This window comes from Microcaecilia unicolor, chromosome 2, assembly GCF_901765095.1.
Source record: "Microcaecilia unicolor chromosome 2, aMicUni1.1, whole genome shotgun sequence".
In the NCBI taxonomy this organism is placed as follows: Eukaryota; Metazoa; Chordata; class Amphibia; order Gymnophiona; family Siphonopidae; genus Microcaecilia; species Microcaecilia unicolor.
The window spans coordinates 241,787,922-241,813,820 of NC_044032.1; the positions used below are offsets into that span (position 1 = coordinate 241,787,922).

The 25,899-nt window shown below is 42.5% G+C and overlaps 1 protein-coding gene across 1 annotated transcript in view; it reads left to right on the forward strand.

Moving 5' to 3' along the window:
• LOC115463388 (tight junction protein ZO-2-like) overlaps positions 1-25,899 on the forward strand; it is a 143,094-nt gene that overhangs the window by 77,060 nt on the left and 40,135 nt on the right. Inside the window, exons 5-8 of the mRNA XM_030193846.1 lie at positions 6,469-7,030; positions 7,545-7,648; positions 14,112-14,265; positions 17,513-17,624. Coding sequence (XP_030049706.1) covers positions 6,469-7,030; positions 7,545-7,648; positions 14,112-14,265; positions 17,513-17,624 — 932 coding nt within the window. The remainder of the gene's footprint in view (positions 1-6,468; positions 7,031-7,544; positions 7,649-14,111; positions 14,266-17,512; positions 17,625-25,899) is intronic.

The following is a 25,899-nucleotide window of genomic DNA, read 5'->3' on the forward strand; positions in this document are numbered from 1 at the left end:
ATTATGCATCTTATCATCTAAATAAAAACATAAACTAATAACATAGAAATTGCATGATTTGAACATAAATAATATTATAAAAGTATGTTTTAAAAAAACAAAATGACATAAAATACATTTTGTTTTTTTAAAACATACTTTTATGATTTATATGTAATTATAGATGTATAAACATTTGTATTTTATGTCATTTTGTTTTTTTAAAACATACTTTTATAATATTATTTATGTTCAAATCATGCAATTTCTATGTTATTAGTTTATGTTTTTATTTAGATGATAAGATGCATAATTTATTATCTATTTATTATTATTTTTTAGCCCCTGAAGCAGCCCAGTTGGGCGAAACACGGCCTGTGTCGGGCTATAATATGTATATGTATATGAGTTGCTGTATATACATTTTTTAATCTAATTTTGTTACATTAATAAAATACATCTCAGTTTATCAACGATCTGCTTTGTACAGTTTCCATGCTTAAGAGATGGGCTTCCTTGGCTGATAATGGAAAAAAGAAGGGCGCGTCCCTGACGAGCAGTTGGCCGACTTTACTTAGTCCATTTTTTCATGCGACCAAGCCTCAAAAAGGTGCCCGAACTGACCAGATGACCTCCCCTTACTCCCCCAGTGGTCACTAACCCCCTCCCACCCTAAAAAACTTTTAAAATATTTTTTGCTAGTCTCAAATGTCATACCCAGCTCCCAGACAGCAGTACGCAGGTCCCTGGAGCAGTTTTAGTGGGTGCAGTGCACTTCAGGCAGGCGGACCCAGGCCCATCCCCCCATACCTGTTACACTTGTGGTGGTAAATGTGAGCCCTTCAAAACCCACGAGAAACTCACTGTACCCACATGTAGGTGCCCACTTTCACCCCTTAGGGCTATAGTAGTGTTGTACAGTTGTGGGTAGTGGGTTTTGGGGGGTTCAGCACCCAAGATAAGGGAGCTATGTACCTGGGAGTAATTTCTGAAGTCCACTGCAGTACCCCTAGGGTGCCCGGTTGGTGTCCTGGCATGTGAGGGGGACCAGTGCACTGTGAATGCTGGCTCCTCCCACGACCAAAGGGCTTGCATTTGGTTGTTTCTGAGATGGTCATTCTCGGTTTCCATTATCGCCGAAAACCAGCGACGACCATCTCTAAGGATGACCATCTCTAAGGTAGACCTAAATGTTGAGATTTGGGTGTCCCCGACCGTATTATTGAAACAAAAGATGGATGCCCATCTTGTTTCGATAATACGGGTTCCCCGCCCCTTCACCGGGACGTCCTGTGAGGACGTCCTCAGGAAAACTTGGGTGCCCCGTTCGATTATGCCCCTCCACGTGGCCAGTCTAGTAAGACTGCTGGCCCTAGATATCTGGGTGACTTGTTTTTGTGCAGTTTTCCCTTGGAGTTTTTTTTTTTTTTTTGCCTGAAAATGGCCCTTAAAGACACACTGAGCATAAAAATGTGTAAAATAGGGCAATTTTCAAACCAAGCAGATTGATGTTTTCTGGTTCAAAAAGGACCAGGTTTGGCACTGGATTTTTGGATGTTTTCCTGCAAAACATCCAAAATCAGATTTGGACATCATATAAAAAATGCCCCTGTTCTCATCTGACAGTTGGAGCTGTGGTTAGTACTCTATGGCAGAAAGGTTCAACTGTTTTTCTTCCCTGAAAGTCTAAAGGTTTTCTTCCGGGGTGGATCAGAAATGAGCAGATGGCTTCATTGCACACAGGACATTCTAGATAGAGCATTGATCTTCAGTTATTCATGTTTACCTTTGCTATTTTGATCTGCCAAGATGTGTATCGCTTGTAGCTAGGGCCAGCTATACCACTGTATGACCCAGGCATGTGCCTAACGTGCCAGATTTCAGGGAATGCAAACAGCAAGTAGAGCTGGGTGGAGCAGCATTCCTAGCAGGGAACCTCATGCCTGTCAGCCAACGAGAGAATTGTGTGGAGTGGTGGAAGCTTGTGAGAAAAGGTGGCTGAGGGGAGATATAATAAAGGTCTATCAAATAATGAGTGGAGTGGAATGGGTATATGTGAATTGCTTGTTTACTCTTTCCAAAAATACTAGGACAAGGGGGCATGCAATGAAGCTGCAAAGTAGTAAATTTAAAACAAATCAGAGAGAACTTTTCTTCACTCAATGTTTCATTAAATTCTGGAATTCGTTGCCAGAGAATGTAGTAAAAGCAGTTTAAAAAAAAGGGGGTTTATGGTTCAACATTTTTAATGATGACAGTACAAAATGCTCTCATTCCACAATATGAATACATAGAAAAGCACATATGAAATGTCCTCATCAAACCCAAATTTGCTATAGTCCGTCATCAAACTTTTAACATTATACCCCCACCCTACCCCTTGAATTTATGTTCAACGTTTACGTACAACAAATCATTATTAAAACATCGACAATTTGATTACATAAAAGGAAACCAGGATAAGTGTCATCAAACTTTTGTAATCTTTGTCACCCTCCCTCTTATCCCCAAGAGAAGTCCCTCCCCTTGTACTCCCCAACGCAACTCTATTTTTATTGGGTAGCACTAGGTCCAAACAAGAGGAGCCTACAGATTGAACAATTCAAACATTGGTTTCCCCCAAATAAAGTATTCATAAGTCAATACTGTCATAGTAGAGCGCCTTGGTTCTTATAGCCCTCTACCGTAAATTGGGAACCAACTATGAAACCGACTATATTCAATCCCCTCCTACCCTTCCCCCCCCTCCCCCCCAACATAAGTTTGCTCCTATTTCTTGGCCACTCATGACAGAACACAGTTTTACTTGTCTGCAAAGAGCACCCAAATAAGTAAAGAGAAAAAGAAAGAAGAAACAAAAGAAAAAAAAGTTCCATTTTCAGAGCTTAAGTATTAGGCTACGAGCTTTAGATGACAGCAACTGTATATATGGTTCCCAAATGTCCAAGAATGCTTTCCTTCTCTTGGGTGAGGACCCCAGTCCCCTACGTTCCAATATCAAGAGCTCATGCAGCCGGTTCCTCCAAATGCCAATAATCTGGCGGTTCCTCACTCATCCACTTGCCCATGATAAGCTTCTTCCCTCCTATACTAACCTTGCGAATGAGCTGCTGAGCCTCCTTACTTGGGAGCATGAATACTTCATATTTATCCAATAATGCCCCCTGGGGTGAAAATAGAATCCTGAGATGTATCAAAGACTCCAGGTACTTGAATATTTGTCTCCAAAAGGATTTGATCTTATGGACATTCCCAAAGAGAATGGAACAGCGTACCCTCCCCCTGTTTACACTTAGCACAGAGAGGGTCCGCGACCCCCCCCCCCCCCCCCCCCATTCTGAACACTTGATGTTGGGCCATGTATGCTCTATAGATTATTCTATACTGACATCCACGTATGCTGGCATTCACAGATATCTGAGGTGTACGAGATATCAGTTTCTGAAAAGCTAACTGCAGCTGCAGTTGCTTGAAATCTAGTGCCCAACGTTGTCGAATAATGCCTGTATCCTTCTCCCCTTCCAGCTCCCCAAGAGCTCTCTGCAGGCCTGACACTGACAGCCTCTCCCCAGGAATTGTTCCAAAAAATTCTGTAATCCTACGCTCGTGTCCACTCTCCAACTTACCAGACTCCAGAGATCGGACATAGTGTGGTAACTGATGGTACGCGAATAAATGACTCTGACTAATGCCTACTCCTAAAGCTCCCAAAGACAATATCTGCCTCCTTGTGTCCAGTACATGCTCAAGTCTTGTGATCCCCAACTCCGCCCATCTACGAAATATTTTATTATCTGAACCTGGAGCAAACTGCGGGTTACCCTCTAAAGGCAACAGGTCCGAGGTATCCGCCTCTAGACCCCATAATTTATTCAGTTCTCTCCAAGCCATCCCTAAGGGGACCCAATAGCACACTGTTGCGGATATACTCAGGCAATACTTTCCTGGCGCAGTGCAACAAATAGTACAGATGATAGGGCTAGAAAAGATCTTGTTCCATGCTACGGGGCGTGTAATAAAAAGGTTTGGATGGCATCCTAAAGGGAAAGTCCATAGATCATTATTAAAATGGACTTGGGGAAAATCCACGGCTTAATTCTAGGATAAACAACATAAAATGTATTGTACTTATTTTGGGTTCTTGCCAGGTGCTTGTGACCTGGATTGGCCACTGTTGGAAACGGGATGCTGGGCTTGATGGACCTTCAGTCTGTCCCAGTGTGGCAATACTTATGTACCACCCTTCCTCCTCTGCCTCTTCCTTAAGGTTAGCACTGCAAATGCATTCAAAACATGAATGTGGGGCCAGCTGGTCTCATGCATCACAAGTTCTGTCTCAAGAAGTGCTGCCCCCATGACTACACATTATGGATGTGCATGTGGTGCATCCGTAAGAAAGAGGAGGAAGAATAGGAACAGCATTGTGTTGCCTAGGGAGCCTAATACCATTGTACCATCCTGCATCCAGTTCGGTTACAAGTATGGTGGCACTCCTCTAATAGTAAAATGAAATCTGTCACTGCAGTTACCATGAGTTTCCTGAAATTGGCTACACTGAGTGCCATCTATAGAGCAGCATCTTGCTTCTTGCTTCATACTTTTATTTCACACTACTGTTTGGACTAGTCCACAGCCAGACAGTGCATTTGGTGGTGCTGTCTTGGTCTCTCTGTAGCATTGCAGTTCTTAATGTTTATGATGAACAGACTGTTTTTGAACAATGGACAGTTTGTAATGAGATGAGCAGCTTGACTCAGTCTTGGTTGTTGACAGAAAAAGTGTTATTTCTCACCTGTAAGAGGTATTTTCCTTGGCTGGATTGATCAGATACACAATCCCTCCCTCCTTCCCAAGAGATGTGTTTCTTCTTGAGCTGGGGAACTACCGGAGGTACTGCAGAGACTGCTGTGCACAGGAAGGACCACACACGCTCAGCACTTACTTTGTTTTGAGTTCTGGGAGATTTATTTTACCCCAGCCATGTGTGATGTGATCACCCACTTGACTACTGATCAATGCAGAAAATACCTGTTAGCAAGAAATAGTACTATTTCATGAAATATAATTAGGAGTTATGACTAATATTCAAGACATATTTTTATGCTAGGGTAACTACAGAGCATTTTAAGAAATGTTTGCAGTTCAGTTTAAATTTTTGGTGAATTTCTTTAAAAGACAGTAAATCCTAATAAAGGGTAAAGACATAAACGTGTATTTTATTTATTATCACCAATTTTTATTCTCCTAGTTTAGGCCTTTTCTCCATATGGAATGGTGAGTTTTGTTAAGAAAATATACACTTGGGCCTGTAAAGAAGGAAGGAGGTGGCTGCCTGCTGGTTTTAGCAGTACTGTTGACTTATCTTCTCTGCCTCAACAATCAGGGCACCCAGGAAAGTGGAGGAAACCAAAATGGGAACTAGTTGCATACATATGATTTCTACAGTTATTTAAATACTGTGAAAGCAAAAATAAGTGTAATGTGTAATCCTGTCCCTTGTCCCTGGGGAGGGGAAAACATTTCAGCCCTAGGGGCTGGAATAAGAGAAATAATCAGACTTAGATATGGGCGCAACCAGTAAAAATCTTTATTGGTATCTCACTAAGCCAATACAAAATAATTGTTCTCTCTGGAGCAGGTTGTCACACAGAAAAGCCAGACGCAAAAACTGAATAACAAAACTGCTCAGCAAACACTTTCCTAGCCATCACATATATACTGTTTTAAGTTTCGTTTCTCCCAAATCATGTGATTTCTCCCAAATTAACTTATGGTCATATATGGATCTTCCTGTAATATTCTGTTATTTTTTTATATGTATACATATATGTCAGTTTCCTACATTGTATCATCCTCTCCTCTTGTGTGCACATGCACACTTTGTGGCAGTTGGCTAATTCCTTATCAGTACAGTGTACTCACAGCATGCAAATAACCATGCAACGAGCAAATAATAAATATTATAAGACACCTGGGGTCCTTCCTCTCTGAACACATATTTCCGTTGGAACATCTTGGGCTTGCAGAGTCCTCAGTCTCTCATTACCACTAAGGTTATAACCAATTATATCTGCCATATATGGACTTCATAGCCTCAGTTCCTCCTGTCACCTTGACATGTAACATGTACTCTCCATTTCCTGAGAAAGCACTGTAACTTACATGCAGCTGCAGGAATAAACTAAAAATATGCTGAAGACAGCAAACTAGGAAAGCTGAGGGCTAGCACCATATTACAGGTCTTGTGTAGGAAGGAATATACAGTGTATTATCTGATATGTAACTATATAAAGTAACTATGTAGAATGCACAAGATGAAACTGCAATAGTTGTAACTCGCACGTAATCAACTGATATTTTATTTACCATTTGAACATTGCCATCATTTGATATAATAGAGTGCTCTAAAGCCAGGAAACGATTCATATAAAGTATATTTGAATTTTTATCAGTATCTTTTTTTTTTTTTTTTTTTTTTTGTGTAAACAGGTAGTAAAGAGACCACGAAAGGTTCAGCTGTCTGCTCTCCGAAGAAGCCCTTCTCCTCCTCCCAGCAACAGATCCTTTGATGTAGTGGATGATGAGGTACACTATGACCAAAGAAGTGGTTATGGTGACAGGAACTGGCACAGTGGCAGTCACAGTCGGGATGCCAGCCCCGATAGGGGTTATAGAAGAGACCAAGACTGGGGCCACCAATATGACCGTGACCGCAATTACAGCCCTGATCAAAGTCGTGGCAGGAGCAGAAACAGAGAGGGAAGTCTAGAACGGGAGTATAGGCGGGATCACAGCCGTGGCAGGAACATAGACCAAGATGAGAGATTGGATCGTGGTTATGGTGGTGACTATAGCCCAGACAGAGGTTATGGTCGGCAACCTACTCCTGATTACAGGTATGAGAAGGAAATGCAGAGGAGCCGCAGTCGAGATAGACTTCAGTCCCGCAGCCCTTCACCTGAACCACAACGTCACCAGCGTATACCCCCAGCTAGACAGGATGTTGACAAACCTATCAGTGTTCTTCTATCAAAACGGAAACAAAATGAAGGTAAGCTTGATGAAATTAATGGGCTTGTACAGGAAGCACTGGTCTGTGTCATTATCTTAAAAAAAAATCACTGCAATGGTTAGATTATTATGGGGAGAGTATTAAAATCAATGAGGGTAAGGAAGGAGTGGTTTGAACACCAGCATAAATGGTAAAATTCTGTTTCTCAAGGAAAATGCCACCCAGTATGTAAATTTCTTCATGCTGCTTGGTGTCCATTGTGTTGGCACAACACTCCCAGCAACCTTGTATTCATATGTTGCTCTACAATGGCATAGGACCTTAATATATATAATCAAGGTCTTCCAGCCTACTGTGGTGCCATGGGAAAGGCTACAAAATCCAGTCCATCCTATGAAATTCCACATTCCCAGCTCTCATCTGTAGGCTAAGTGCTCCTCCTTTGTTTCTGGACCAGCTGTCATGCTTTGAATCGTTGCTCAGTACAGTACAATGTGTGAGACCTTTTGAGCTTTGATAGTGTTCAAACCTTTTTTTTTTTTCTATCTGGCAGAATATGGTCTACGACTTGGTAGTCAGATTTTTGTAAAAGAAATGTCAGATACTGGCCTGGCAGCAAGAGATGGCAACTTAAATGAAGGTGATATTGTTCTCAAGGTAAGTGCTGTGAATTCTAATCTAATACATTTCTTATATAGCGCTACACTCTCCACTCCTCCCCAATAAGGCTCCAGTGCGGTTTACAACATAATCACATGATCAGATATAACTCATTAATACAATAATTATCAAAATAGTCAACATTAAACAAACAGAAGTCTTAAGTTTTTTTTTAATTTGTTTTTGCAATTTGTTTATTGAGTTTCAAATGAACATAGTAGTGAATACATTTACCCCTAGACATTTTGATCCTATCAGGGAACCCATCTGCCGTTGCCTAAAACACAGAACTAACTAACTAACTAACTATTAAAGGAAGCTATGTCTTAAACTTCTATTGTCCATTCTTCCATGCCTTGCAATAATTAGTATTGGTTCTAATGTTAGTGGGAAGAGAGTACCAATAGGGAATCATAAAACCAGAAAAGATGGTATTAGCTGTTTCAAGAAACTAAACCCCCTTCAAAGCCACAGACCGTAGTATGAGCATGTTGTGCAACTGTGATGAAAACCTACCCACAGAAAAGCTAACTAAATCAGTTACTAGGGAAGAAGAGAGATTATAAATAAATAAGTACATAAGTATTGACATACTGGGAAAGACCAAAGGTCCATCGAGCCCAGCATCCTGTTTCCAACAGTGGCCAATCCAGGTCACAAATACCCGGCAAGATCCCAAAAATGTACAAAACATTTTATACTGCTTAACCCAGAAATAGTGGATTTTCCCCAAGTCCATTTAATAACGGTCTATGGACTTTTCCTTTAGGAAGCCGTCCAAACCTTTTTTAAACTCCGCTGAGCTATAACCGCCTTTACCACGTTCTCTGGCAACGAATTCCAGAGTTTAATTACATGTTGAGTGAAGAAATATTTTCTACAATTTGTTTTAAACTTACTACTTTGTATCTTCATTGTGTGCCCCCTAGTTCTAGTATTTTTGGAAAGAGTAAACAATCAATTCAAATCTACTTGTTCCATTCCACTCATTATTTTATAGACCTCTATTATATCTCCCCTCAGCCATCTTTTCTCCAAGCTGAAGAGCCCTAGCCGCTTTAGCCTTTCCTCATAGGGAAGTCGTCCCATCCCCTTTATCATTTTCGTCGCCCTTGTCTGCACCTTTTCTAATTCCACTATATCTTTTTTGAGATGTGGCCTGATAAACTACACACATTGATTTAAATAAAATTCTCTGCTGCACTGGAAGCCAATGTAGAGATAATCTAAAAGATTAGATATTGTTATACTTCCTAAGATTAAAAATTAGTCTGATAAAAGTATTTTGAATGAGCTGCATTTTTTTAAAACAAATTTGGCTGGTATACCCAGATAAAGAACATTGCAATAGTCCAGATGTGCAAGAATCAACATCTGGACTAGTAAAGTATAAGTAGATTGATCAAAGAAAGATCTTATTCTTAAATTGCCTCAATTTAAAGATCATCCTTCTCCAAAGCTGATTAATCTGAGGCTTAAATTACTTCAAGGACTCTGGCTCAACCTTTGACTTTGTGACAGAACAATCTACTTAAGCACCACAGCCTCAGAACTGCTAAACCAATGAGTTTTGGTTTTGTTGGAATTGTTTCAATTTATTTTCTAAAGCCCAATACTGAATCTTTTCCATACAAAGAGAGATTCTGTTCAAAGTATCTTGCATGTTAACAGAAGTAGGTAATTCCAGCAGTATGTCATCGGCATAGGACAACACTAACTCATCTACGTTAAATACTACCCACAGAAGCCATGAATTCTAATACAAAAATGTAATATTGTTTCAGTTGCATGTGTTCAGCAGCATATTCGTGTGTGGCCAGAATATGAATTGCTGACCTACTTAATATCTTAAAGCTGTTTCACTTGTTTTTAGTGGGTTTGTTGTGGTAATGCAGTGGTTTCTTCTCAGCAGTCCTATGGGAAGTGGAGCAATTGTGTTTTAAAGCACTGTGGTTTTTTCATTAGAAATTACTTATGTTAATTGTGTTGGTTCAGCATTTTTATTCCATAGTATACTCTGCTTCCCATAGATTGCTTTTATTTGATAAGTAGTTTTACTAAAATATTAACAACTTTCAGGGAATTTTTGTTCAGTAAATTTTGATGCAGTGGATGTGTTTTGTTGTCTGCTGCTGTTGCCTGTATAAAAGGCCAAGACGAAGGAAAAATACCCTCTGTCACTTGGTGTCTTATTTTTTTAGAACCCTTGCTGAATGTTAAATATCTAAATCTTCCTCAGTATCAATGCGCAAAGCTTAAATTCTGTTACAGCTCTTTGAAAATGGAAAACCATAATGCTTAGCCAGTAAGGGTATTAATGTGCATTCGGAATAATAATGCACTTTTTAAGTGGCCACCAGCCCTCCAGTGACTGCACCAGTGCCATTAGTAAGTGATACCTGTTTTCTCCGTGGACAAGCAGGAGCCATAGTCATGAGTGATGTGAACCTGAGCATTGCCATGCCAAACCTTTTAGCTCTCCTTAAATTCAGAGTCTGTGCTACAGTTCCCACACCATCCCTGAGCTGCCTCCTGAGTCAATCTTTATGATCCATGTGACCATGCTGGACGCAGTTTCAAAATGATTTCCAAAAAAAAAAAAAGCCATGTCTGATTTCAGAAACCCCAACCGGGTGCTGTCAGGTTTTTTGCAGGAAAATAGGGCAGGAGCCAGTTAAGTCATCCTCTTGGGGGATCTGAAGTGTGTATCTGAAGCGGAAGTTAAGGCTGCCGATTTGCCAGTTTTCTCTTTCACATTGCAGCCTTCACTATAGGGAGAAGAAAAACATAAAACCAGTAGAATGCAGGGGAGATGATTCCCCCCCCCCCCCACCCCCCAGGTATTTAAGCCACTTAATACACTTTCAAAGTCCCAGACTAGTTGCTTACTGTTCCTGAGCAAGCTCAAAAGTCAGCAGGTGCAAATCCAAATGTGAAAAACATCTCTCAAAGCAAACTACTTTTTTAAAGGCAGAGTCAACTAGAACTACTGTAACTTTAAAGGGGCAGGAGACTCGGCTACCAATATGCCCCTAAAACACACCCTTCTGCAGAAGGTACCTGAGAGGCTCACCTGCCAAGTGGCATTTGCCACAGAAAAACACCTGAAGGGCCATAGCTGTACTACACAGGAGCTCTTTCTGCTTCCTAGGAACACTACCGCCACAGTGCTGCAGCTCATGCAGAAGCACATACAACAGGTTACAGCTTTAGTCCAGAATACTTCTGCACCTCCAGTAGTCTCACCTACTGAACCCGTGTCTTGGAATTATACCAGTACTTCTGCACCTCCAGTAGTCTCACCTACTGAACCCGTGTCTTGGAATTATACCAGTACTTCTGCACCTCCAGTAGTCTCACCTACTGAACCCGTGTCTTGGAATCATACCAGTGTGGATGCTGACAGTTGTATCCCTTTGCCAAAGCTTGCTGTTATCAGTGACGAAAGTCCTCTGACAGATACCGTGTTTCCCCGAAAATAAGACACTGTCTTATATTAATTTTTGCCCCCCAAAATGCACTAGGTCTTATTTTCAGGGGCTCTCTTATTTTTCGTGGAAACATCGTGGTTGGCCCGCCTGTCCTCCGTCGCTCCCGGAACTAACCTTAAACGCCTCCTTTCACCTTTGCAGCAAGCAGCAGCAGGGCAGGCTACTCCTTCCTTCCATGTCCCGGCGTCGCCTGACGTAACGTCCGCGAGGGCGGGGCATGGAAGGAAGGAGAGGTCTGCCCTGCTGCTGCTTGCTGCGAAGGTGAAAGGAGGCGTTTAAGGTTAGTTCCGGGAGCGACGGAGGGGGGCCGGTGACCTTGGGTGGGGGGGCTGCCCGGGGGCGGCCTTGTCCGGCTCTCGGCGGCCCTGCTTTCAAACAAAAATTTGCTAGGTCTTACTTTCGGGGGAGGCCTTATATCTAGCAATTCAGGAAAACCTCTACTAGGTCTTACTTTCGGGGAAACAGGGTACTCCAGGGTCCGTCTGCTACAATGTCAATGCCAGCCTGCTTGAATCAAGCGAATTGAGCATTTTATGATGAGGCGCCTCTGCCCCTGACAGAGAGAGAACTTACTACATGAGCTGCAATCTGATGATCATTCAGAAGAATCCTGCTAACCTAAATTCTTAAAAAGGTTCTTGACCTGTCCACTCCATCAGCTCCCCAAAACAAGCAGGACTGTAATAGTACCCTTCAATCAATGAACATGCCTTGTGAGGCTTTAGCTTTGCTTGTCCATGAAGTATTCCAAGAGGTAGAAAAAAATTGTCAAACATTTCTGTTGATTTCAGTAGTATCCAAGAGATTAAACTTCAGTTATGAAGTACAAACTGCACTTGGATATACCTTCTCACAACTTTTCCATCACTCTGTAGTTTGAGAGGCAGCCCTCAATAAATCCAGGACTCCTAATCATTCTCTAATGCTACCTTGGGCCTGGATGTAACAACCTCAAACATGGTAGCTAAGAAAGTCTCTACCAAAGCTCTCTGCTCAGCCTTCACATCACATCGTATCAACTTCAAATGCTATGATGCAATCCGACCCTTCAGCAATCTCTACAAGCCATTGAATCTTTATGTAGTGATTATGCATTCAGTTCTAGCTGAACATGAAGAATGCCAGTACAACCTAATACAGTCCACCTATGATGGGAATGATTGTGTTCAGAGCAGCAGCATTCACAATCAGGGCTAGCAGAACAGCATGGTTCTGTGCTTCAGGACTACGAGAGGAGTTTTGTGATCTTGTAGATGCTTCATACCTTGGGGAAGAGGGTAACCTCTTTGGAGAAAAGGTGAAAGAGGGTTAAGTGGCATGCCCAAGGTCACAAGGAACTGCAGTGGGAATCGAACCCAGGTTGCCAGGCTCAGAGCCTGCTGAACTAATTGTGTATGCAACAAACCTTTAGCCCCGCTCTGTGCTACGTGTCTGCACTGTTGGACTACTGTCTGCATTTCTCCAATTCAAACTTGCAAACCACATCAATTTGCAGTTTACGATTGGTGGTCTATCAATGGACCCATAATCTCCAACCACACCTTAGTTTCCAGATTCATCAAGGAACTTCTCCATACCAAGCCACCTATTCAATATCTCCCACCTCCATGGGAACCTCATTGAGGTCCTTGTATAGCTAACCCAGGCCCATTTTGAATCTATGGCAGAAGTGACGCTCCAGCATCTTTCTTGAAAAGTTCTTTTCCTTGTTGCGATTACTTTGGCCAAACGAGTAAGTGAACTACAAGCTCTAGTCCACATTTTTGTCTGTATACCCAATTCTTCCAGAGCCCAGTACTTCTGACACACATGCACACGCACAGTTTCTTTCTACCAAATGTAGTTTTGGCTTTCCACCTCAACCAGTCAATCGTCCTACCGGTCATTCCCCAGATGTTGTTCCCCAGCAGAGGCTACTCTCCATACCTTAAATTGTGAAAGGTTTGGCTTTACTACCTAAGTGCCACTTAACATTGTAAGAAAAGACTCTCAGTTGTTCGTCTCCTGCAGTTCTAACAGTCCAGGCCTAGTAGTCTTCTAGCAAATCTTTTCTTGCTGAATCTTAAATTATAGAATTCTGTTAATCTTCAAGTAGGAGAAACTCCATCAGTACAAGTCTCTGTACATATAAGCTTCAGTCCAAGTTATCAACAGTTGCCCTTTTAGGGTCTATTTCAAGTGTGGGCATTTGTAAAGCAATGGCATGGTTGTCTGTATATATCTTTACAAGACAGTACTGCTTGGACATCCCTTCTTGAAAAGATACCTTTTCAGACGGAGAAATCTTTTTGTATAATCTTCCTCCTTTTTTATGATACTGGGTCACCTAGAGAAGAATCGCCTGCAACCCTGAGCTCTGGAATCACCTATGACTGTGGCTTCAGTTCCTCTTGCTTGTTCATGGAGAAAGTGAGATTGCTTACCTGTAGTAGGGATTCTCCATGGACAGCAGAGGAATAGAATTTCACAATCCTGCCTTCCTTCCCTTCTACTCTTTTTGTAAGCTCTGTAACAGACTGAAGTGAGAGGCGGTTCAGTGATGATTTGGGAACCGCTGCTTATGCTCACCTGTGGGTGTAGTTCCATTCGACTGCTGTCCATAGAGAGACCCCCATTACAGGTAAGCAGTCTTTATTTCTTGGGAGGTAGCACCTCTCTACAAAAAGGAATGCTTTAATTTAAGGGTGTTTTGTGAGTTCTCCTAATTTCCCATGATCTCCTTACAGATTTTAATGGAATAAATTATGACTACGTGATGCAGTACATCCTTGATGGTTGGGATCTCTGTTGTCATACTGCTTATTCTTCCAAAAATTAATATGCGCTTTTTTGGTAAAGGGTACAGGTTCTTGAAGATCCATATATTTTGTCATATATTGTAAAAATCGAAGGCAGCTAGTGGTCCATATATTTAACTGTTGTTGCTCTGTCTCATACTTTCTTAATGTGCACATATGTTTATATAACAGATCAATGGTACTGTGACAGAAAACATTTCTCTAACTGATGCCCGGAAACTGATTGAGAGATCACAGGGGAAACTTCAGTTGGTCATCAAACGAGATAGTCAACAGACCCTGATTAACATCCCTTCAATGCATGACAGTGACTCTGAAATAGAAGGTGAGTTTTGTGTACCATGACTTAACATTTCTGCTGTACAAACATTGCTCTGTTCTGAAGCATGTAGTTGTGCTGGAGGTAAAATGAGCCATAGGCAAAATTCTTCTGTAGTGAGAGTGGGAGAACTTTATTTTCTGTTGAGTGTAACAGAACTGAAGTATTTATATAAATAAAACTCAAGTAGTAACATCAAAACTTTATGATGCGTAACGAATAATGAAAAGTCTCTGCGAAAAGGTGACAGATGTATTTTCAAAGCATATAGACTTACAAAGTTATATAGAGGCGTATTTTCAAAGTCTAGGTGCTTTGAAAATGAGTCCCTTAGTCACCAGAAACAAAAAAAAAAAAAATGAAGTGCTCATTTTACAAAGCAGTGCTACCAGTTAGCATGCACTGAATGCAAAGAAACCCATGGGAATTGAATAGGCTTCTTCGCATTCAGCATGCCACTAATCTGTAGCGCCGCTTTGTCAAAGGAGACTGAAGTTTTAATGAATTCTGTTAGAACGTTCAGTTTGTAATACAACAGTCCAAACCCCATCCTGCTAGTTGAAAAAATACAAAGTTACAGAAGTTTAAACATGTTAAGTTTTCCATTGACCCATGACATGAAAACTGGTCATTCTCAAAATTTCAGATCCGCTACTTTCATCTTTTCTCCCCCAGAGATGGCCACCAATTACCACAAATTATAAACCTTCATGGGCATGGCTTTACAAGAGGAAGTGTCCTGTATTGGCTGAAGTACAATGGGATATAGGGCCATTATCATGATTGCAACCGGTTACTCTAATTACGCATAGAAGAAAATAAACCCTTCAAGATTTTATAATTCATGGTGGTATTTCCCTTTTGAGAAGACATTACTAGTTTATTTTGGAATAGGTAAGGACTTTTACAGTTCCTACTCTTCAACCCCTGCAGGTGTCTCCGGCCTGGTGTCTACACTGTTCCCCTGGCCTGTGCCCTACAGATCCCAGATTGAAGCTATTTACTCCTATTTGCAAGCTCCCCTGCTGTTTAGTGCCTGACTGGGTGCAATTGTGATAAAATAAACGTGTGTCTAATGGTTCCTTGGACTCCCGACTCATATATACACCCCCCACAGTTGTACATGGTTGATGTCCCTTTCCTTCTCACCAATGTATACCGTTGCTGTAGAAATGCTAATATGTAAATAGCTGTTTGCATGTCTTTCAAGGTCCTCAACCATGTTGTGTATGGTTAAGGAAGCATGTGGAACAGAGTAAACTGTAGTCTAGGCACTGCCTCTGCATATCTGCCAGTAGCTACCAGGCAGGTTGCTAGTGCGAGACAACATATCTTTACTTTCAGCTGCTTTATGCTGTCTGTTAAAGGGTGTGGGGCTGCAGGCGCAGGACAGACAGGGAAATCCTTTGAGTAGGCTAATTGTAACCCACATCCGTACAAGCCCCCAAGCTTTGGAATTGCTTGCCAGAAGGTTTAAAGATCCTTCCTACTTTTATCTCAGTTTAAGGCTGAGTTAAAGACTTATTTTTTTTCTGCAGGCTTATGGGCATTAGCCTGAGGTTGTGTGGAGTAGCAGCAGTTGTACTATCCTACTGTTTTTCTCTTTTTCCTTTCCTGTGAGATATTGTAGTTCTTCCCCTGTTGCTTTTGTGTCAGTATCTTTTTGATAGTCTGCTGTCAATGTGTCTTTCTTTTTCCCTTATTAGCTTGTAAGCCACCACCTAGGTACACAATTGACGGATGGATGGGATAGAAAATCTTTAATAAACTTGAACTTGGACAATGATATCAGTAGACAAGGCTATCTATGTTTCTTTGGATAAAAGTTGATGTTTTGAGATTTCACTGTATTCTGTTCAAATGGAAACAATGCCCTGTTTTTCTTTTCTTGTAAAATGTTGGAAAAACCCAAAATAAACAACTGACAAAAAATAAACTTGAACATATTGTAGAAGGAGCTGACATTTCCCCCCCCCCCCCTTCAAGAGGACAGATGGCTACAAACTTCAATGGTGAGCTAGGTAGAAGGTCTGCCCCATACTGTGACCTGCTTTGAATTGTTTTGTCCAGATCACTGTATCAACATTAAGGGATCATCTCCCTTAATACTTCTACATTCCAGACCTTCCCCTAATCCCCAGAAGATGCTGGCAAAGCTGATGGGTGTAGGATATCAGGAGATGGATCCCTTCCCAAGCAGAGTTAAGAGACCAGAGATTGGGCTGCCGGTTTGGGGGCCAGGAATCTGTCTTCAGACACATGTGCATGCAGTGGCTACGTTTCCTGGCACATGTCTCTCAGACAGTAGTCCTGCCCTTCTCACCCACTGAGGGGCCACCTAGCCCCCAAGACCTAGGAGGGCAATATGTAGCCCCCTGACAGAGGTTGGAAAATGCCCCACTCCCTGAGCTACCTACCTACCTGATAAACCAGACCTGCATATGAGCTGTACTTGTGAGTGGGGAAATTCTATTTTAAATAAGAGAAATAGACTTGACTACTTACCATTTCTGTATCGCTACTAGATGTATGCAGTGCTGTGCACTTGAACATGAAGAGACAGTCCCTGCTCAACAGAGCTTACTATCTAATAGGACAGACAAACAGGACAAATAAAGGAATTACTTAAGGTGGAAATGGTAAAACAGATATGGGTTCTGAACAAGAGAATAGGGGTTAGGAGTTAAAAGCAGCCTGAAAAAGGTGGGCTTTTAATCTAGATTTGAAGAAAGACAGAGATGGAGCTTGACATACTGACTCAGGAAGTCTGTTCCAGGCTTATGGTGCAGTAAGATAAAAGGAACGGAGTCTGGAGTTGGCAGTGGAGGAGAAGTGTACAGATGAGAGAGATGTACCCAGTGAATGGAGTTCCCAGGGAGGAGTGTAGGGAGAGATAAGAGTGGAGATATACCGAGGAGCTGCAGAGTGAATGCATTTGTAAGTCAATAAGAGGAGTTTGAACTGTATGCAGAAATGGATAGGGAGCCAACAAAGTGACGAGGAGAGAGCTAATATGAGCATAGTGACAATGGCAAAATATAAGCTGTGCAGCAGAGTTTTGAACAGATTGAAAGGGAGAGAGGTGGCTTAGTGGAAGACCTGAGAGAAGCAAGTTGTAGTAGTCTAAGCGAGAAGTGATAAGAGTTGGATAATTTTAAAACTGGTCTGTCAACATTAATTCATTTGCCTCAAGTGTACAGAGTTGTGCAGTGTAAAATGTTAATGACTCTTTTTTTTTTTTTTTTTAAACCAGATATCTCTGACATAGAGTCCAACCGATCAGGTTCACCACAGGAGGAGAAAAGACTGCATCATTCTGACCTTGAATCTCATTCGTCAAATGAAAAGCTGAAAGAAAAATTAAGGTGACATGCCTTTGCCTTGTAAACTTTTAACCCCAATTAGGGCCAAAGTGTTTGCAACCTCCATGTTTGCAGGACTTGAGAAATTTATTTATAAAATTCTTATGTACTGTAATAAAAAATCTTTGTTCAATACTGTTTGCATTTTTTACATGCATAAAACTATAACAGTAACATACTCCAGTATAGCAAACATCAATAAGCCAGGTGGGGATGAAGCTGAATACCCTGATTCTATAGGTGTGTAGCCATTACCAACAAAAGGTACAGAGAATGGCGACAAAAATGATAAAGAGGATGGGACGACTTCCTCTTGAGGAAAGGCTAAAGCAGCTAGGGCTCTTCAGCTTGACGAAAAGACGGCTGAGGGGAGATATGATAGAGGTCTATAAAATAATGAGTGGAGTGGAACGGGTAGATGCTAATCATTTGTTTACTTTTTCCAAAAATACTAGGACTAAGGGGGGGGGGGGGGCATGCAATGAAGGTACAAAGTAGTAAATTTAAAATGAATCAGAGAAAATATTTCTTCACTTAACATGTAATTAAACTCTAGAATTGCCAGAGAATGTAGTAAAAGCAGTTAGCTTAGTGGGGTTTAAAAAATGTTTGGATAGCTTAATAAAAGATGCCTATAAGCCATTATTAAATGGACTTGGGGAAAATTCACTACTTATTTTCAGGATAAGCAGCATAAAATGTACTGTTTTGGTATCTTGCCAGGTACTTGTAACCTGGATTGGCCACTGTTGGAAACAGGATGCTGGGCTAGATGAACCTTTTGTCTGTCTCAGTATGGAAATACTTATGTTCTTATGACGTCTGCTTCAGGCTAACTCAACTTTGGAGGCCAGGGTGACTTCCTCACAGGTCATTTCCCTCCTGGAATCCCTGGCAAGGTAGTGAACTGGCCCAAGAGCCATCTGATTCTGCCTCAGTCACTGGAGGGATGGTTTTTCTTCCAGAGGAGTGGGCAGAGAAGCTCTGGGCGCAGTTATGCCAATTGTGCGTTGATCTGGAGCCCACAGTTTGGGATTACTTGCAGTACCTGGACTCCATGGCTGCATTCTGGAGGTGATGCCATGGAAGAGGGCTCACATGCGTCCTCTACAGCCAGCCCTAATGCCCCGGTGGTCGCTGTCTTCTCAGGACTTCATCGTTCTCTCCCATTCATGCCTAGGAAGAGGATCAGTCTGGTCTGGTGGGACTGTCACGTGAACCTTTCAAGAGAGGTCCCTCTGGATTCTCCTCATTTGGTCACCACGGATGCGAGACTCCTCATTTGGGAATCTCACTGTCTTGGTAATGTGGCACAGGGCACCTGGTCAAACCGGGAGGCATTCTGGTCAGTCAACCACCTGGAGACCTGGGTGGTCCGTATGACTCTGCAGGAGTTTCAGCGGCGCTCAGAAGGGAAAAAGCTGTCAGAGGGTTGTTGGACAACACCATGGCAGTGGTGTACATCAGCAAGCAAGGCAAAATTAGGAGTCTGACTGTGGCCCTGGAGATGGAGAGTCTCTGTCAGTGAGCAGAGACGCATCTGCAGGCTGTTTTAGCAGTCCATATTGCGGGCAAAGACAATGTGCAGGCGGACTTTCTCAGCCACTCTCTCTTGGATCTGGGAGAATGGGAGCTAAGGCTTCAGGCCTTTCAGCTCCTTGAGGACCACTGGGGGCCTTTTCAGTTCAACTTGATGGTGGCGAGAGCCAATGCGAAGGCAGAGTGCTTTTTGATAGATGCCCTGGTACAGGCTTAGCCGGTAGTGAATCCCCCCCCCCCAGTCTTCCTTCATGGCCTCTCATTGGCCGCCTATTGTGCAGGATTGCGCATCTTCCTCATTTGGCTTTGTTGGTGGTGTCAGATGTGGTATGTGGATCTCTGTTGTCTGCTGGTGAAAGACCCTCGTCCACTACACAGAGGTCGGAGTCCACTCCTGAGGCTGGTAGAGATGGAGGATCCAGATCTCTTTTGACTTACGGTATGGCCATTGAGAGGCAATGATTAGAGAAGTACTGGTTTTCCTTTGCAGTGATTTCTAGCCTGCTTCACTCCAGGAAGTCCTGTGTGTCCCTGGCTTATGTCGAGGTCTGGCGTGTGTTTGAATCCTGGTGCGAGGAATGCTCCTTATCACCCTGGAGGGCTCAGGTTCCTGATGTTTTGGGTTTTCTGCAGCAGGGCCTGGAATTGGGGGCTGGCTTTCAACTCCCCAAGGGCCTACGTGGCTCCGTTGTCCAGCTTTCGGGGGAAGGGTATCTCTCTGGCTTTGCTTAGAGAGGTAGTTTGGTTTCTGAGGGGCCTGGCGGGTCTGTGCCCCTCCCCCAGCTTTACCCTCCTGTCCTTCTGGGGACCTCAATCTGGGTGCTGTTCGAGGCTCTGTTTTAGCCCCTGCATTTGGTTTTTAGCAAGGATCTTACCCTCAAGCAGTATTTCTGGTGGCCATCACCTCTGCTAGCATGGTTTCAGAATTGCAGGCCCTGTCTTTTCAGGATCCGTATGTCATCTCCTCAGAGGATTCCTTGTCCTTGCACACAGTACCATCCTTTTTTTCTGAAGGTGGTGTGTCTGTTCATGAGGTTTGCTTACCCTCCATGGTGGCGCAGGAATTGTTGGCAGAGGGTTGGAGGATTCCCCAGCTGGATGTCCAGAGGTTCCTGCTCATGTACTTTAAGGAAATGAATGAGTTTTGTACCTCGGACCACCTCTTTGTCCTTTTCCATGGCCCTCAGAAGGGCCAGGCAGCCTCGAAGGCCTCCGTTGGGAGGTAGATTATGGCGGCTATCGAGTCTGCTTGCATGGGCAAGAATTGTTCAGTGCCTCAGGGGCTGAAAATTACTTATTAGGGCTCAGGCCGCTTCCTGGGAGGAGGCCGGGCAGTGTTGCCTATGGAGATCTATAGGGCGGTGACATAGTCATCACTTCATTCCTTTGCTAAGCACCACAGATTGGACCTGCTGTTATTTGGGGGGGGGGGGGGGGTCTTGTCTATATCCTCATATATGCGGGGTACTGAGTGCACTCTGGTATTTTGCTCACTTGATTATCATTGCAGCTAGATTCCCACCAGGGTCCAAAGTGACTCTGGTGGGAATATATAATAAAAACAGGTAGTAACATTAACTAATATTAAGCAGAGTTCTGACTTGATTTAAGTAAATACTCGGCAAAAAAAAAGAGTCTTGAGACTTTTTCAAAAAGCCGTATAAGAGTTCTCGAGTCTTAAGTAAGTTGGAAGAGATCTCCCAATAATTAGCAGCGTGATATAAATAGGATCTTTCACGATTTTTTTTTTATACAAGATGGTGAACGGGGGGAAAAGAAAAACATTACTATTCTTCAGTTTTAAAGTTAATTGAGCAGATGAACAATAAAGTAAATCATACAGAAAAACTGAAGTTTCAGCTAAGAATCTAGCATGGTGTTGTGAGCTATTTCATAAGTTTGCACACTCTGCAGGAATGCTCGAGAAACTTTGCAGTAATTTTTTTAACTCCAGCAGTCTATGTGTTACGCAGTGGTGTGAGTAAAATATTGAGTACATAACATCCTTTGTTGGATATTGTCCTTCAGTTTGCCCTTATGTTTATTTCTCTCAGCGTTGCAGACATCTGTAAGATATCAATTAGGAGGTTGGTAATCTCCTGATATTGTACACCAGTCTTGTCTTGAGTGTTCAGAAACTTTAGCCTATTGAAGGATGGTGGTTTTAGATAACTTGTGCTGCTGCAAAGGTACCGTTAGGACCCAGTCATAAGCATCAAACATTCATTCACTTTATGGCGTTGTAGTTTGCTTGAAGCATGTTAAAATTGTCTGCAATTTTTATGCATTTATCGCAGCTTTTCTCTTCATACGTTTCTGATTTTGTGAGGTGGTTTGCAGTGGTTGATTTTTTTTCTGATCAGAACAGTGTTGTACATTTTGCAGATGTTTTCCACTATTTTCAACTACTTGAGTTGGGAAAATCTTTCACACCCTCTTTTGCTGATATATTTTCCAGTGGCAGTGAAGGACCGCCAGGGCAGGGGAACACCGCTATCCCATGGAGAAACAACAGTAGCCAACAGAGGAGTGGGAAATAGACCAGGCAATCCAGAGACAAACGAGGAGACTTCAGTCAATTTATTGGTGTTTATTGAGTCCCCACCAATAACCTGTTCCAAATTGATTGAAGTCTCCTCATTTGTCTCTGGATTGCCTGGTCTATTTCCCACTCCTCTGTTTTCTGCTATATTTTCCAGTGGAACTTTTTTTTCCTTCTGAGTGTACATTCACAGAATTGAGCAGTGATCCTTATGTCGGCTCCTCAGAGTCATTTCATTCTGAGAATGACATTTGCCATTTATTTTGTAGCATTTGTATCCCTCATTTTCCCACCGATGAAATGATGTCATGTGGCCTTGCAGCAGAGTATCTGCTGTGGCTACTGCCAATTTTCTTATGTCTCCTTCTGCTACTGTCTCTTTTGTGTTACTCTCATTGTCTCACTCTTATTTCTGTCTCTCTCTCTCTCTCCCTCCAACTGCTGCAGCCATAGATCTCTCCCTATTATTGCAGCAGCAAAATAAAATAATTTTATGTTGCAGTGACAGTAAGTGAAACTGCAGCAAACTGTATGTACCATTCAATTAAGAAGTTTTTCTCAAACTTCTGGAGAGTACAGCACAATCAGTTTGTTAGAGAATAATGTGTGTCATTGATTTTTGGCTGGATTTGCCTTACACATAGTAATTGCAGTTCAATAACCCAAAAACACCAAAAATGTAAACTGCAAAATAAATTAAAAATCAGAGCATAACTATAAGATAACATGTTGGAAAATACATGCTAAAAGCATGGTTCAAAATGTGTTTCTGTAAAATCCCAGGTACGTTGCAGTTAGTGTGGGTGAGATGTATGGGTGGACATTAGGTTGGAGGTAGAGGATGGGCACAGGAATATTAACAGTGTGTTGAGATCTGCATCTGCAAGTGAGTGCTGGGGAGGATGAGGAATGTATAGGCAGTGAATGACTATTGAGAGTGGGTGTGATTAGTTTCAGTATGTGGTCTCTTTGTGAGAATGAGCAACTGTGTTTGACTGGGTGGGGGTTATTTTCCAAGTTTTTATAATAGAAACTTTATGTTGTGCTTGTCCATGGCTGAGTGGGAGTGGGTGGAATACATGGGTGGAGAATAGGTTGCAGGTGGGGGGGCTTTTTTGTACTGGGGCAGTTCAGATCTGACTGTGTGTAATGTAAGCATTGAATGGATGGGTATGACAAGAGTGTGGATCCAACTGTCTGACTGCCTGTGTGTAGCACTATGACTTATTTGTAGTTATCCTCTCTTTTCTCCCTCCTACTGACTCGTCCTTCTTAATTCTACTACCGTGATCTGCTGTTAGTATTGGCTTTCCCCCCTCCCCCACATTTCTCTATCGGCCATCCCTCCTCTGTCCTCCTTTTTTCTTCTTCATTGAGTGTCTCCACTCTTCTCCCCTCACAGAGAGTGGCTTCTTTCCCGCTTTGTCTTCAGGGAACTCCCGTTTTCTTATCAGTCTCCACTTGCCTGTCTCCCCATGAAGCACTTATGGCTTTTTCAACCCCCTCCCCCATCAAGATCCCAACTTCATCCTCCAGTACAGGCCCCGGTTATGCTCAGCTGGGACTGTCACTGACTCAACTCCTCTTCCCCTAGGATACCAACTGCCATTTTGAGGAGGTACTCGGAGGGGAGGGAGTGCTAGTCCCTCCTTCCTCCAACTACGGACAATGAAGTAGGCCATGTGGGGAGATGCCGGAAGGGAGGGAGGGCTAGCATTCCCACTGGACCACCAAGCCATTTTTTTTTCAATATTGGGGAAAGTCCACCGGATCTCCGGGCCTTGTGTTTGGGGGGGTGGGTGGGTGGGGGCAGGCTTAGGTTTGACAGGTCCTGGAGAAAATCTCGGACCTGTCAAACCTCTTCTGCTGTTTAACAGGTCCAGGCTTTTGACAGCCCGGACCTGTCAAACAACTTCTATGGGAGGATTGTTCCATTTGCATGCTATTCCAGCGCTATTTTTAGAGCGCAGTTTGAAACAGTGCAGGTCTTCTGTTCATTGGCTCCTTAGAACACAGACAGCCCTGGCTGTTTCTCCAGTTGTACTCTGTTGGGACTGACTCTGACTCAACTCCCCTCCCCCACCAGGATCCCAGCCCTCTAATCCCCTATTATGGAGATGCTTTCCCCCATGGGTTTTCTCTTGTGCGACTCTCCCTCCTTGGCACATAGTCTAGTCACAGTGGGTGCACAAGCCCAAATGCTCCTTCCCTGGGTCTTGGGGACTGTATCTTGACACTTCTAACTGTAGTGAGTCTGTTGATCTGCCAACTGGCAGGAGCATGCTGCAGACTGACTCTGAGTAATTGTCATTACATCTGTCTGTCCCTGCTGTGCCAGTCTGCTCTCCACATAGTATTGGACCTCCTCTTTCTATTAGGCTGTGTGGCTGACATGTAAATTGTGTGAAATTCCAGGATTATACACTTGCTTACTAATTATGTGGAAAATTATGTGCATGCATAATTACATATTACACCCCGGGGTGTAATAAGAAACCAAAATATACAAGCATGCACTATGTATACAGACTTCTAAGCACAGTGTTGTGAAGGTTGCTGCCCCCATGCCTCTCAAATGTATTTCTTCTAGACTGTTTTGTGGATTTTCAGGCATTCTTTCAGAAAAAGAAAAATATGCCTTATGCCCTGTTTGCGCCTGTATCCTTTTACTGTGTTTTGAGAAAATGACCAAACAAATTTGTTGAAATTTGGTGGGTTGCTTTCCAGAGTAGTGGATTTTACTGGTTACAACTTATTGCTGGTGGTAGTGCATTCCCCCCTTTCCGTAGTCGGCTCATAGTGCCAGGGGGATTTCAACATGGGCTGGGCCAGCCTGGGTCACTTAACAGCTGCATTAGGAGAAGAAGCAGGTATATTAGGTAAAGCAAAAGAATTAGAGGGTAAATCTCTGGTTATACAAAAGCCTCTGTGCAACAAGAGAAATTTTGAGCACAACCTAAGTCCTTAGTCATTCTCTGTTGAGCGGTTCATTATTTCCTAGGGGAGTTTTTTTTTCCTTTTAATTGTCTTTGCTCTACTGCTTTGTTACTATAAATACTGACTGACCAGGGGGTTGTGCAGGATATCACAGCTCCGTAGCTCTCAGTCTCCACCTACTGGCAGGACAGCACAGCCCAAATGTCTGGACTGGAGGGACTCAAGGAAAGAAAATTAGCAGGTAAAAACTAATTTACCCTTATGTATTATACAAAGATTGGAAACACGAAAAAGAACACAATTATATTTTGAAGCTACAATGTTTATTCTCTAGACCATTACATACTTTTCTGGCTTCTTTTGACAGCTTAAAGGTTCTCTCTCCAACTCAGGCCAGCATCACTTCTAATGTCTTCCGCTCTGCTTTCACCACTGCTTACAATGTGTCTTGTATCCTCACCGCACTGGGCCTTTAGCATTGTTCACATCTGCTCAGCTCTTCAGCGCATACTGAGTGGTTATGTAGATGCTCAAATGTAAAGAGAGAACAGGGGATATAGTGTTTTTGGTACACTTGAAGGTGTGTCAGAAATGGCCTTGTAGGCATTAATATACCTTTAAGAAAAGTACATTGGCAGCAAGTTTTTTTTTTTTTTTTTAAATTTCCCTCCTCCAGCTCTTACCACCATCTTCTGGGTTTTTATTTTTTCCTTCTTTCCAGATTCTCTTGCTTCCCTGTCTTCTGCCTCTGCATAGGTTTCTAACTTTTTTTTCTCTGTGTACTCGTCACCTAGTCCGTCCAGCCTTTTTTTTTTTTTTTTTTTTTTTTTAATTACCCTCGGTTTTCTTCCGCTCATTTTGAGCTTCCCACTTAGTCAGAACTGGCTTAAAATTGGGCTTTGGGGTACCAGAAGCCTTCAGTTTGCAGTTTCCTCCACATTGTAGTACTTTTCACCTAGCTCCTTAATTGCAAAAATGATCATTAGCCAAATGCTCAGTTTGGGCTCGCCATCGCATTGCTGGTTTTCGACTACCTCACCACCTGGATGAGCCAAATTCAAGACCCCTGATGACGCTTACATAGCGAAACATGAGCATGTTGGGTCCTGGTCATATGGTGGAAAGATTATAAGGATATAAGAGAGTGAAACTTTAGAAAGAAGTGCTACAACGATTTAATGCACATATCTGGAAAATAAATACTATGGACAGTGAAGACGGGTTATGCCCGTATCCTGGAGGTGTATGACTGTTATCATC